At 46.6% G+C, this 13,189-nt stretch overlaps 1 protein-coding gene across 1 annotated transcript in view; it reads left to right on the top strand.

Moving 5' to 3' along the window:
• The window catches only part of KIF26B (kinesin family member 26B), a 382,899-nt gene extending 370,126 nt beyond the window's left edge, over positions 1 to 12,773 (top strand). Inside the window, exons 14-16 of the mRNA XM_010852942.1 lie at positions 1,313 to 1,515; positions 1,975 to 2,125; positions 5,722 to 12,773. Coding sequence (XP_010851244.1) covers positions 1,313 to 1,515; positions 1,975 to 2,125; positions 5,722 to 5,870 — 503 coding nt within the window. The 3' untranslated portion in view covers positions 5,871 to 12,773. The remainder of the gene's footprint in view (positions 1 to 1,312; positions 1,516 to 1,974; positions 2,126 to 5,721) is intronic.
• The last annotated feature ends 416 nt before the right edge of the window (positions 12,774 to 13,189 follow it).

Here is a 13,189-nt window from a genome sequence, read left to right as displayed (position 1 = left end):
TCATCTGATATTTCTTATTTTGGTGGAGAATGTGGGCAATGGATTTTTTTTTTAAACACGGTAATGCTAAGACTTTGGACAAGTTATGGAAGTCTTTTGTACCTTTCTGCTTCTGTGAGAATTACATACTAGGCTTGTCTGTGACAGAAAACCCAATAACAATATAAGATTAATTTCTCATGTAAAAGTCTGTGTAGGGGGTTTTCAGGGCAATGAAAATACTCTATGTGATACTATCATGGCAGATACATATCGTTACACGTTTATCCAAACCATAGGCCGTAAACACCAGGAGTGAACCCTGATGTGAACTATGGACTCTGGGTGTCCATATGCGTAATGACGTGTCAGCGCAGGTTCATCGGTGGTAACACATGTACCTCTGTGATGGGGATGTTGATGGTGGGGGAGGCTGTGGGTCTGTGGGGCCCGATGGTATATGGGAACTCGCTGTACCTTCCTCTTAATTTAGCAGCCAACCTAAACCTTCTCTAGAAAAAGTAAATCTTTTTTAAAAAGAAAAAAACTGCATAGGCGATCATGTGAAGGTCTCCTGGGTACCAGGAATCCTGGCTGCTTGTCTCGTTTATCTGTTATTTACAATCTTCACATCATGGACCGGGCAGCAGCCCGTATTCCATCTGAGACAAAGGAGAGAGGACAAGGAGGGCAGACCTCACCTTTTCAGGACACTTCCTATTACAGCTGTTGCAAAGGGCACTTCTACTGCACTGGTGGAGCTTAAGTCACATGTACTACATAGGGTACACCTGGTACCCTGTGCATCCAGCACCCACTTGGATCTCTTGCTGAGGTTGAAGAAGACGGTAGGTACTGGGGGACAGCTAGCAGTCTCCATCACAGTATGTAGAGCATGTCCAGCAGGGCCTGGCATAAGCAGTGCTGATTCCAGTGTTATTGTTAGAAGCAAATAAACTCCTCCTACTACAGTATCAAATCCTAGCATCTATTTTCCCCTAACACTGAACATCTCTAATTTCATGCTAACACGGGTCCATGCTGAGGGTATAGCCAGAGTGGCTCTCAGTTCTAGTGTCCTCCAGCCTGTGTGTTTTAAGGGGGAGACCACTGGTAGGGGGTGGGAGTTGAACTTGTGGAAATGAAGGCAAGTGCCAGTGAAAGGGAGTGGATGCTGAGGTGGTGGGAGGTTGGAGCCTTTCAAACACAGCTCTGCCGCAGGTCTGGGTAGGGATGGGGGGGCAGGGCGCTGTCATGCCCCCACCCCTTGCATTTAAAAATATGTTCAAAAGAAATTCAAAACTATTAACTGTGGACTTAATTCCCTACCTAGGTTCCCAGAGACGGAGGCTCATCCCGGCGCTGTCCCTTGACACCCCCTCCCCCGTGAGAAAACCTACCAATAGCGCGGGCGTTCGCTGGGTGGATGGCCCCTTGCGCAGCACCCAGAGGGGCCTCGGGGAACCTTTTGAGATTAAAGTCTATGAAATCGACGACGTGGAGCGGCTGCAGCGGCGACGAGGGGGCAGCAGCAAGGTGAGCCTCCTCCACCCCGCGCCCCTGCAGGTCCCCTTGTCGGCCCCCCGGGGGCAGTGCTTGAGAAGGGGCGCAGGCCCCGGAGATCCCCAGTGGCTTCCGCGCGGGTGGGAGGCGAGGGCTCCGGCCGGCACCCAGGCTTGTGCACCCAGCTCCTTGGGAGAGCCGCTTATTTCTCCACCTGGAGACGTGGAAGGTTCAAAGACTGGGAGAGCTGGTGGGCTCCCCGGGCTTTTCTGGCTCCAGCTTGGGACACCAACCGCCTTCTAAATTTGGGATAAGCCTGTGATAGTCCTGTCCTGTGCGTGGGCATCAGAGGTGAGCCCCCTGCGCCCTGCTTGCACAGATGTATAAGCAGAAGTATTCCTTTCCAGAAGAGGTTGCGTGGGCTGGATTGGAGCTGAAGGTCCCCGTTTCCTCCCCTCTTCACCTCCCATCTCTTTCTCATCTGCATCCTAGGAGGTCATGTGTTTTAACGCAAAACTGAAAATTCTGGAGCATCGCCAGCAGAGAATTGCGGAGGTCAGAGCCAAGTACGAATGGCTGATGAAGGAGCTGGAGACGACCAAACAGTATCTGATGCTGGACCCTAACAAGTGGCTCAGTGAATGTAAGGCCCATCACTGCGACTCCCAGGTTCACCCACTAAACAGACCAGGCCGAGGGACTCAGATGCTGTCTGAACCCCACCTGTGCCCATCGGCTAGAGGCAGCTTCCCTGAGCTCGATCCCACTCTCCTGGGAGCAGATGGGGAGGAGGGGGCAGCAGGTGGTGACCATGGCTCTTGCCGGATTATTTCTTGTGTGTCTCAGTCCAGAGCATCTGAAAATGAGATATTTTTTTCTCCCCCTGCATGTGGTGGACAATCACCCAGACATGAAGGCTATATTACAAATCTGCTCCCAGGCCACAAAATCACATTGCATATCTAGCCTGAAATAGACAAGAATTTATAGAGCTCTTAATAGGGTAGAATGTGCAATCCTAGAAAAGCCTCACAAAGAACCCAGAAAGCAAAAAAAAAAAAAAAACCACATTTTTGAGTGAAAAGAATAACATTCGCAGTGTTATTTCCATTTAATAGAAAGCCCAGGATGACAGCGACCATCTAGTAACAATTCAGAACAATTTTGCTCTCTTTGAAAGATGGATTCAATTGTCTCTTATTTATTTGTTCCTAACCATTCCATTTACCACAAAATAAAGCTCAGATCTGGTCCCAACTGTTTCAATGATATAGGGCCCAATGCTGGACAACTTAGCCTCTGGAATAAAATGCGTTACTTCCACTAGAATTCCTTTCCTTCCTTTCCTGTCCTGCACTCACCAGCTTTTCCTTGTGCCTCCCTCTCTTCACAACTGACCCCTGAAGGTCACAGCACCTCTTCCCGGCATTCCCAGGTCAGTGCAGGGAGCATGACAGGCAGAGTCTGGAGCTGAGGTTTAAGAAAAATACTGGGTGAAATGATCCTGAGCAAAGAGGAAAGGACGGAATTTTCCAGCCTCCGAGCTGTGCCCTGCCCTTTTCACAGCATGTCTTCAGGTGGCTTCCTTTCCACAAAGATGTAGTAATAACATCACCTTTGAGTACCTCATTGGTTCATGTGAGGATCAAACAGACCAGTAGGAGGACAGGACACTGGGGCCAGTTATCACGGTGCATCTTACCATGTTGAGTTATACCGTGTGTGGTGTCAGCTGCAGTCATGCAGAGCCGCTCTGGGTGTGGCTGTGAGACCTCGGGTAAGACGCTTCACCTCTCTGGGCCTTGATTTCCCTAACCATCAGATGGGAAAGTTTGCCCATCTCATAGAGCTTTGGGAGAGTGAATGAGCTACTGTTGGTCGAGTGCTCTTTACACTGCCTGCCAGTGATGAAAGCTCAGTATTTAGTAGTAATTAGTGTTTGTATTATCAGAGTTAATGAAAATAGCCGTTCTCAAAGGGCTGAGGAATTTTATTTCCTCAGTGCCTGGTTGCCTGATGCACCAACGGGGGCCCCTTGTTAGAAATCCTGACAGAGACACAAATTCCTGCTCTCCAGGGTATTTCCCTCTAAGCTGTGATGGGGCAGACAAGACACGAACAAGGGCATTAGCTGAAGTCTGGCCATGGCATAAACATGGAGCCTAATGCTGGTCTCTCCCACCTGTACACACCCTTTTCCTTCTTCCATGAATCCTCTGGCACTTCAGAATCCCAGGGACACCCATTCAGCAGCTCCTCTTCTTCCTTTTTTATCCTTTTAACAACATTTTTGAGAGCTGTTTATGCCTGAGGCGGCCTTGACAATTGTCTTCATCTTACAAAGTCACACTTTTCCCAGGAAGTGAGCTGCTTAAACATCGGTACAAATGTAGATGCTTCCAGGAAACAATTGCTTCCTTCTTGCCTTTGTCAGAAATCAGTGATTTTTTTTTTTTTTATGCTAAGGAAGGTAATGAACAGAAGGCCACATGAAAGGAGAAGCACAGAGATTGGCCCTTCAAGATGAATTAAAATCAAGAATGACAAAAAAAAATCAATGAGGCTGTATGCTGACTAGTCCCTGGATAACAGGCAGGGTGTGGCATAGAAATATATGTGCTGGGATCCTTTTTTTTTTTTTTTCAAATTTCCTAATTCTGATGCCACTTTCAAGGTGATCCAATAACATAGCCTGATGTGGATATGGTATGGGGAGGGTTTTTTGTTTGTTTGTTTTAGACTGGTATTCAGGAGCCTCCACCCTATTCCAAGCCCCTGTCCTTATTAACTATGTAACCCTGAACAGGACACATCCCTTCTCTGAGCTCTGTTAACTCCCCTACAAAAGAAGTCAGCCCTGATTTCCACCCCAGATTTTCAGATAGCTCGTAGCAGTTCTAAACCACATTCACATTCGCTGTTTCTTTTTGGTTTTACTTTCCATAGCAACTCTAGTTAGGAAAGTAGGCAGACTAGGGATGACTCTTCAGTGTTACTTTTAAGGACCGTGTGCCAGCACAGGTTAGGTGTGGCCTTCTTGGGAGTCAAGTGCAGGCCTCCTGCCTTGGATTCCAGGGCTGGAATCCCCACTGCCCTGGCTGCTGTCCACACCTGTCCTCCCCACGCTGGACACTCTGCAGCAGCCCACCATCCTACCCAGTCACGACTGGACCAACTAGTGGCCAGTGGCGCAGGAGAGGTGGCCACAGATGATTGCCCTTGAGGAACTGAAGGAAACAGACTTTTAACTCTGTGCAGGTCTGAACTTTAGGGACAGAATCTGGGTCCTAAATCTTGCTTGTCTTCTGAGCAAAGAATTGTAATTATTTTTCATCAAAGTATAGTTGATTTACAAAGTGGTGCTAATTTCTGCAGTATAGCAAGATAATTCAGTTGCATGCACATATATATTTATATATACATTTATATAACATATATATACATTTTTCCATATGGCTTATCACAAGATATTGAATAAAATTCCCTGTGCTATACAGTACGATCTTGCTGTTTATTCATCCTATATATAATACTTTGGATCTGCTAATCCCAAACTCCCAGTTTCCTCCCTCACTGCCCTACCCCTTAGCAAATACAAGTCTGTTCTCTGTGTCTGTGAGTCTAAGAATCTAGTTATTAACCTGTGCGTGCATGCTAAGTTGTTCAACTCTTTGTGCCCCTATGGACAGTAGCCTGTTAGGCGCCTCTGTCCATGGGGATTCTCCAGGCAAGAATGCTGGAGTGGGTTGCCATGCCCTCCTCCAGGAGATCTTCCCCACCCAGGGATTGAACCCTCATCTCTAATGTCTCCTGCATTGCAGGTGGGCTCTTTACCACTGAGGAACCGCAGAGTTCAGATTGCTGGATGGGGAAGATCCCCTGGAGAAGGAACTGGCAACCCACTTCAGTATTCTTGCCTGGAAAATTCCATGGACAGAGAAGCCTGGTGGGCTATAGTCCATGGGGTAGCAAAGAGTCGGATATGACTGAAGCAACTTAGCACACACAGAGCCTCAATTAAATGTCGGGGATTTAGTGTTATCATTAGAATGGAGGGCCCCAGTACAGTTGCAAGTAACAAAGGGTTCTGCTCCTGACTTGAGAGCTGCAGAAGGTCGAGAGCACGGTGGTGCTAAGACCTCCGGGCACAGGCGCAGCAGCCTCGGGGCCGGGGCCGACCCGTCGGGTCACCCTTCCCCGTAGGCGGCGCGTCTCCATCGGGCTTCTCCTTCTTTGCAGTTGACTTGGAGCAGGTTCTGGAGCTGGATTCCCTGGAGTACCTGGAAGCGCTGGAGTGCGTGACGGAGCGCCTGGAGAGCCGTGTCAACTTCTGTAAGGCGCACCTCATGATGATCACCTGCTTCGACATCACCTCCCGGCGCCGCTGACGGGATCCGCCCGGCCCGGCCCTCGCTCCCGAGCCGCAGGCAGCCGCGCTGCGCCGGCTCTTAGTGCCGGCGCCGCTCAGAGATCACGGAAGGAGGACGAAGGTTGATGGCAAGTCTGGAGTGAGCGTGGAGCGGAAGGCGAGTTTTTCTTTTGTTTTCTGTAGGAACGGTGCAGAACCAGACCCGCAGGAGAGGAGCGAATGATGGGAAGCCCAAGGGACGTGGAAGCCCCCGTGAGACTGAAAAAGCACTTTGAGGAACTTTCAAGAACTTGTTTGTACATAAGAACTGCTGGCAAAAGAGACCTCCCTCTTCTCCTGGTTTGTGAGAAAGGGCGAGAGTGGACGTGGGATTGTTGTGGAAAGCTAAAACAAAACAACAGGTTTCCCCGAATGACTGATTAAGTGCCTTGCAAATCTTTGTTATTATCCAAACGTTTATGTTCATACTTTCTTGTGTACAGATGGTGCTAGTCAAGATGAAAACAACATGAACAACAACAAAAAAATCAAACACATTTTTGCAATGTATTTACAGCTCGTTTTCTCTTGGTGTTTTAGCCTATTTCTGACTTGCTATTTCTAAGTAAGTTGTGTTTGTAGAGCTCTTTCCTAATCAGTATTGCATATGAATAAATGTTAACTGTCTGCTATGGTTCTGCTGGGAAGGCCACTCGAACAGAAGCTAGAGACTTCTGGGCCCAAGCCAGTGTGTTTCCAGGGACGGTTGGAACCACAGGTGATGCTCATTGCCACCTCCCACCAGTGGCAGGGTCAGAGGGCAGACTTGGAGGTCGATTATGGAGCACGCGCACGTGAGCTTGAGAGAAACAGGTGTGTCTTCAGGGGGAAAGGCGCCTCTATGACCCTGGCCCTCCTTACCCTTTGAGTGGGATGTTTGTGCTGAATAGTTGCCCCTCCAAGTCCTGAGGCACGTCAGTTCAGCTCGGTTACTCAGTCATATCCGACTCTTTACATGTCCTGAGGCACGTAAGACTGGTTCCTTTTTACCCACGAAGCTGGGGTCTTCAAAAACATTTTTCATATTCATTTTTATTCCAAAGATTCTGGATCTAAAGAACACTTGAACCAGTTCAACGGAGCCATATTTTTTGTTCCCCAGTTTTGCAAGTTTATTAGAGCAGAGGATTTTCCCCAGTCTGGAGACCTTCTTGGACTTGTAGATGCTCAGAGACGGAAGTAGTTTTAGTCCAGAACAAGGAAGGAGGGGGGTGGGGGCGGGGTTACGCAACTTTTCTGTTGTCCGGAGTGCTGTTTAATGCAAGAAGTTCCAGTCCTTTTGAACGAAAGCCTCCATACCAAGAAAGGACCAGGCCTGTCTGCTCAACCTTGACACCTGAAGGCAGAGAAAGGTTTCCTGTCATACATCACACACCTGTGGGGCCCAGGGTTTCATCCATGTGGGTGTACAAGGCTTGACTCCAGGAACTTTGGACTTTATTCTCAAATTGAGATGTCCATCTCTGCCACAATTCCCTTAGGGATTAGTATACCCATTTTAGTGATAGAAACCCAAAGCATAGAGTGGTCCAGGGATTATCTAATAACAGCTGTGCAACAGCAGAGTGTTTACCTACCTTCCAGTCAGGACCTTCTCCCAGGCCTCTCTAGCCAGGCCATTGATAGAGGTGCCCAGGATTTTCCAGAGTATTATTCTTTTTGACCTCAAATGCAGCATAACTTCATGAATTTATTTCCAGGCGAGGCAGTCCTGGCTAACTGACTCCTCAGCCCCAACTGCTCCCCAAGGAAAAAGAACAATTGAATTTGTCAATGCTTCTTTGTACACATGCAGCCCAGCAGAGCTGGCTAAACAACTGGCAAAGCTCAGTTGAACCCAGTAAGTGGGAACCGAAGTCTTGTGAGCTTCATAGTGCAGCCCTTTACTGGTCAGAACAGGGCACAGACAACCCCCTAGGCTAGGAGCCAGCTTCTGTCTGGCTTTATGTTCGATTCAAACTTGCTCCTATGGCATTGTGCACACAGAAGCTGTGCTCCATCTGATAGCTAACACGGGCTAAAATATGATGAAATGTTAATCCAGAATGGGTGGTTTCCCCCTCTAGTTTAACAACTCACCTTGGGAGAGGCAGGCCTCCCCCACCCTAACCGCATTCTGCAGGGCAGCTCCATGGTTCTGGGGCTGGGTGTGCTCTGGTCTCTGCTCTTGTGTAAATGAACTTGTTAAAAAGCAGCCTAATGGAAATGGCTGGAGAGATGTCAATCTGTTGAATTTGTTTGGGTTTTCCACTTGGCATCCCTTTGGTTGCTGGCTTGAAATATACCATTTCATGGAAAGCCTTTGATTGAAGAACTGTCAAAGGTATCTTTCTCTTTGTTGGAAACATACACACTTGATTAGTAATCAGTGTCCTTAGCTTTTGCCCTGGCCGTATCTTCCCCACAGGTTACTTCACTGAGCTGAGTTCCTTAACAGGCCAGCAAGGGCCCTCGTGCCTTTCCTGGAATGAGACTAAGTAGAAACATCTACAGGAATTTCAAATCTTGATCAGTGAAATCTTTCCTAGGGATAATGGCCTTGAGTTTGCATCCTGCCTAAACCTGCTTTATATGTAACAACTTTGTGAGATAGCAAAGGGTTGAATAAAACCAAGAGCTCTCTTGCCAAGTCAGATTGGCCTCTTAAAATGCCACACCATTGAACTTCTCGCAGGCTGCCATGGTGTAGGAGAACAACTTGGCATGGAGGTTCTTCATTCTGACTTTTTCCTTTTTTTTTTTCTTTTCTGGCCTAAGTGAGCTACAAACAACATACCAAGTATTGATGAACTCTGTGAAGAAATCATGAATTTTATGCTATCGTGTGATTGTTCCTGGTTCTATCAGTTGATTGTACAGCTGATCAGCTGTAGTGCAGCAGTTCTAGTAACCGAAGAACAGCTTCATTCAACAACCAAATGTGAAGTGGTCCAGGTCCCCTTGTGGTTTTGATGACAGATAACCTAGGAAGGCAAAGAGAATGTCAAAGAGCCCATTATTCCATTCTATTATCCACAAATGAAAGGCCCAGAAAAATATTTACTTGAAATTAACATTTAGAAGCCTTGACTCTTTGTCTGAAATCATCTTCCCTCTCCAAAGTTCAGCTCAGTGTGAGGTGGAAGCATTATCACAAAACTCAGAGCCCAAAAGGGGAATAGTGAGGTTGTTCCCCAGGAGTAAATCCGTAGTGCATCTCACGATGGTGTTTCATGTTGCCACAGAGTGAGAGTTTGCTTTATCCTGGGCTTTCAAGCCCCACCTGAGAGCTGGAACCTTTGATCTTCTCATCCTTGAATTCCCCTCTACATCATGGGGAAGCTGTCACTAACTTTCATCTCTTCCAGACTTGAAATTGAAAACACCCCACCTGTTGTTTTCTCTGCAGTTGCTGTTCTGAAGGTGGGGAGCTTGAGATGCAGAAGCAGAGGTCGGTCCTGTGTTGACTCAGGTGGGGTTCATACAAGAGATCCCAAACTGGAAAGAGAAGAAAGCTGCGATAAAACGCTATGTAGCCCAGAGTGGGGAATTCAGCAGGCAGGAATCTGGCCATTTGTCATAAAATTAGTCTTAAACTTGAAGTCTGTGTTCCTGGAAGGTGGCAGTGGCTTCATTGTAGCCACAGAAACCATCCAGGACTGTGGTTCAAATAGTCTGGCACAAACATATGTACCTTATACTGGTGCTCGGATTTCTGTTCATTTTGAGCAAGAGACCGTTTATGGGCTTCAGGTGCTGATCATGAATTTTGGTTACTCCATCAGCCTTCATCACAGGTGTTTCTATTCAAAAGCAGCTGTCTGACCTGGGTTTCTTGGGATGGAGGTAGAGCTTGCAGGAGCCTGGGCTTTTGTTAAGCTCTCTCTCCACACAGTTGTCTGTGTCATTGGCCACTGCTGATGTGTAACCAAGGCTCCCACCACGAATAACGATGTGATGAATGTTTCTAAATTCCCTATTCCATAAAGGGTTTGGGCCGTAACAGACATTACTAAAGATGAGTTAATTTCAAAATGGAAACCAGAAGAATTCGTGACTTTACTCATTGTGCTTTTCCTGCTGGAATATTAGCCCCACTTTTAGAGCACATATTAAAAGGTTTCCTCACCTTTAAAGGCAATGTATTTTAAACCCTGAAACCATGCCTGTGAGAAACATGTTGAAAGCCCCATTCTTGACGAGTTGATGCTGGATAAACCATCCATGGGCACTGGTCCTGGGGCCTGCCTGCTGCCCCCACCCAGGCAGTATGCCCATCTTCCCTCATAGAGGATGCTCTTCAGCACTGCCACACTGAAGCAGGACTGCCTAAGGGGGGCCTGTGCAGCCCACTTTCCTCTGCACCCAGTGAAGCAAAACCGACACTCAGTCTCACTGACAACTGCTAGCAAATGGTCTAAGTTTTTTTGGGGGGGTGGGGGTGGGGGGCTAGTGGTAGGACAGGTGATAGAATATAGCGTTCCTTTGGATTCTAACCTCTCTTTCTCTTCCTCCAGCAAAGATCTGTCAACATTTCTGGGTAAAATCTCGCAACTTGTGTCACTTAACAGTCTTCCTGAAAAAAATACATACCTGTTCCAAAGTGTTTGTCATATCCAGATAAAAGCATCATTCCAATCCAGGAGAGGCTCATCTTCTCAACAAACAAACAAACAAACAAACACAAAACTTTTTTGCAAAATTTTAGAAGCTACTTATCCCATCCCTAAACAAACACATTCTGCTTTTGGGTGGCCCCCCTCAGAACCAGAGATGATGTCATAATATCAGAGACATAGTGGTGCTTGAGGTGGTATCAAGGCTTCAGTGCATATAATTAATATTCTCTAAATGCATTTCCCAGTGTCTGTATGTGTATTGGAGTGAGTCCTGAAGTGCGGGCCCAGGCACATCTATTTTATATAGAGAAATTACCTTCAAAACGAAAGGTTTTGTTCCCCATACTGCTCACCAACACCCCACATTGTCATATTCACTTTATGAAGAAGTTATAATTTATTTGTAAACTCAGGCCATTGTTTTGTAGCATTGCTCATGTTTTATATTATTTATACATCATGGTTGGAAATGCTATCCAAGTGCTGTGCATCAAAGTGTAAGTTTGGTGGATCCGCCTATGGCTGTTTGTTCACCTCACTCTAGAAAGCTCCATTAACAGAGACACAAGTACCAGAAGGGAAAGAGAAGTCAATCAGGAGAACAGGGACGAGGGTCCATCCTCAAAGTACAGGACTTAGTTCAAAATGTAGTTTGTTTCTATAATAAGTAAGTAGCTGAAAGGGAAAAGATCCTTTCCTTTTGAACTTGATGATAATGGACTTGGAAAGCAGCCTCCACAGGCCTTAGAGAGGATCCAGCCTCTTCCTGCTGGTCCCACACTAAATTTCTGAAAAGTGCAGACAATATTAGGTTCCCACATTTCCCTGAGAAACCCCAGCACCCCCGGTGTTCCTGAAGGGGGTTTGGAAAAGGAACCTGAAATTCCTTACCTTGGAGAGAGAGAGAGAGATATATATATATATATAGTACATGTTCTTTTCTGGAGAAACCAAAGCACTTTAGTGTGAGTCTTAAAACCCATAATACTTAAGGCATCTTGTCCCCTCCCTGGATCCCTGAGAGGCTGGGAGGGGCTGGGGGGTCAGTAGTCTCATTTGAGAGGCAGCTAAACCTAGGAGAAAAAGCCTTGAGCTTGGGGTAAGGAAGCCGGGCTCCAGGTCTGGTTTCCTCACTCGCTATGCAACCTTGGGCAAATCGCTTCACTTGGCTGGGCCTGTGGCTCGCCGATGCAAGATCGGGGGTTATATTAGCTGCCCTTCTGGGATAGTGTAAAGAGAAAGGTATGGGAAGTGCTTTGAAGAGATGAAAGCTCTGTATTGGAGCTGGGGATAATCATTTTAGATGAAGAAACTGAAGTCAATAGCCAACGACTGGCCCAAGTTCACAGAGTAGTTTTATAGCAGAACCGGGATCTGAGTCCGGCGTCTTGGACTCTGCCCACAAGGTGCTGTTGTACCAGGTGTGTGATATGTGGACACCCACCACACCGAGGGACTGACGTGTGTGTGTGCACGGGGGCGTATACGGATGCATGTGTACAGAAGGTATGTGACATGGTGGAAGAACATAAGACAGAAAACCTGAGTTCGAACTCCAGCTTTGACCATAGTCCTATGGCCTTGGATATATTACCCAACTTTTCTGGAACACAGTTTTCTAATCTGTAAAATGAAGACAGTGTGCTAAATGATCTTTGTGGTTCCTTCAGCTCTAGTCATGTATGTATGTGTATATAAATATGCTAATCTGTAGAAATGGGCCAATTTGAAAATTGGAGACAAGACCTGCCCAAGTGCATTTATTGTGTCAGAAGCAGCAAATTCATAAACAAATTCATAAAATCTTTTTTTTTAAATTCAATGGTGGTATTTGATGTCATTGTGTTAAATTCACTATTTGGATAAAAGTTGGTGCCATTTTAAAAATGAAGTTCTTAGCTTACAAGTGTTTGCTGTTAAAAACTTTAAATAAAATTTGTTAAAAGTCAGAAATTCAACTATTCTGTACTTGGGTAGGTCCCAGCAGCCTATTTGCAAACAGGCTGGTTTTGTGTATGGGCCTTCACATAGCGATAAAAGAGTTAACTGTTGGCTTGATCTTGATAAAATGTGAGCAGGCTACCTGGAGAACAGTCTGGAAATGAAAGTTATAGTTCTCAAAAACTGGTGACATGATTTCATTAAGCTGTGTGCCATTTCCAGTGTGAAGACATTGTTTGCTGGCTACGATCTCTGACTTTTTGTGGCATATGAGGTGTAAAATGTTGTCGGAAAAGAATCTGGTGTTTAAAAAGAATCAACCTATGGTGGCATTAAATGTTCACTTTTCTCCTACTCAGAGTCATGAATTCCTCTCTCCAGTTTATCCTTCTGAACAGAGGAGGGAACAATTCAAGGTCAAGGGCAAGGGCATCTCACTAGAGCAACACCTTGGCTGAGGACTTCCTCCCAGGCCCCAGGGCCTTCCTAGGATGAGGCCTGTCTCCTCCCACTGTGGGGCTGGCCCCCAACAAGCTCAGAAGCTCAGGCAGGGGTGGTGGATGTGGGGCTGAGTCCTGCATCCCTGAAAGTCCTCAGGTTGGTGATCACACATGAAACGTGTCAAGAAGTTAGGTGTTGATGTGGTGATGGCTTTGTTGGCCTAGGGACTCCCTCTCAGTCCAGGGCCTCTGGGGCTGATACAGAATAGAGGCCTTGACAGTCATGAAGACTGCTTGGGCCTGGACACACAGCCCTTTGT

The sequence above is a fragment of the Bison bison genome, unplaced genomic scaffold, assembly GCF_000754665.1.
Source record: "Bison bison bison isolate TAMUID 2011002044 unplaced genomic scaffold, Bison_UMD1.0 scf7180017864317, whole genome shotgun sequence".
In the NCBI taxonomy this organism is placed as follows: Eukaryota; Metazoa; Chordata; class Mammalia; order Artiodactyla; family Bovidae; genus Bison; species Bison bison.
The sequence above is the reverse complement of the archived record's forward strand: the minus strand, read 5'-3'. Positions and strand labels throughout refer to the sequence as shown.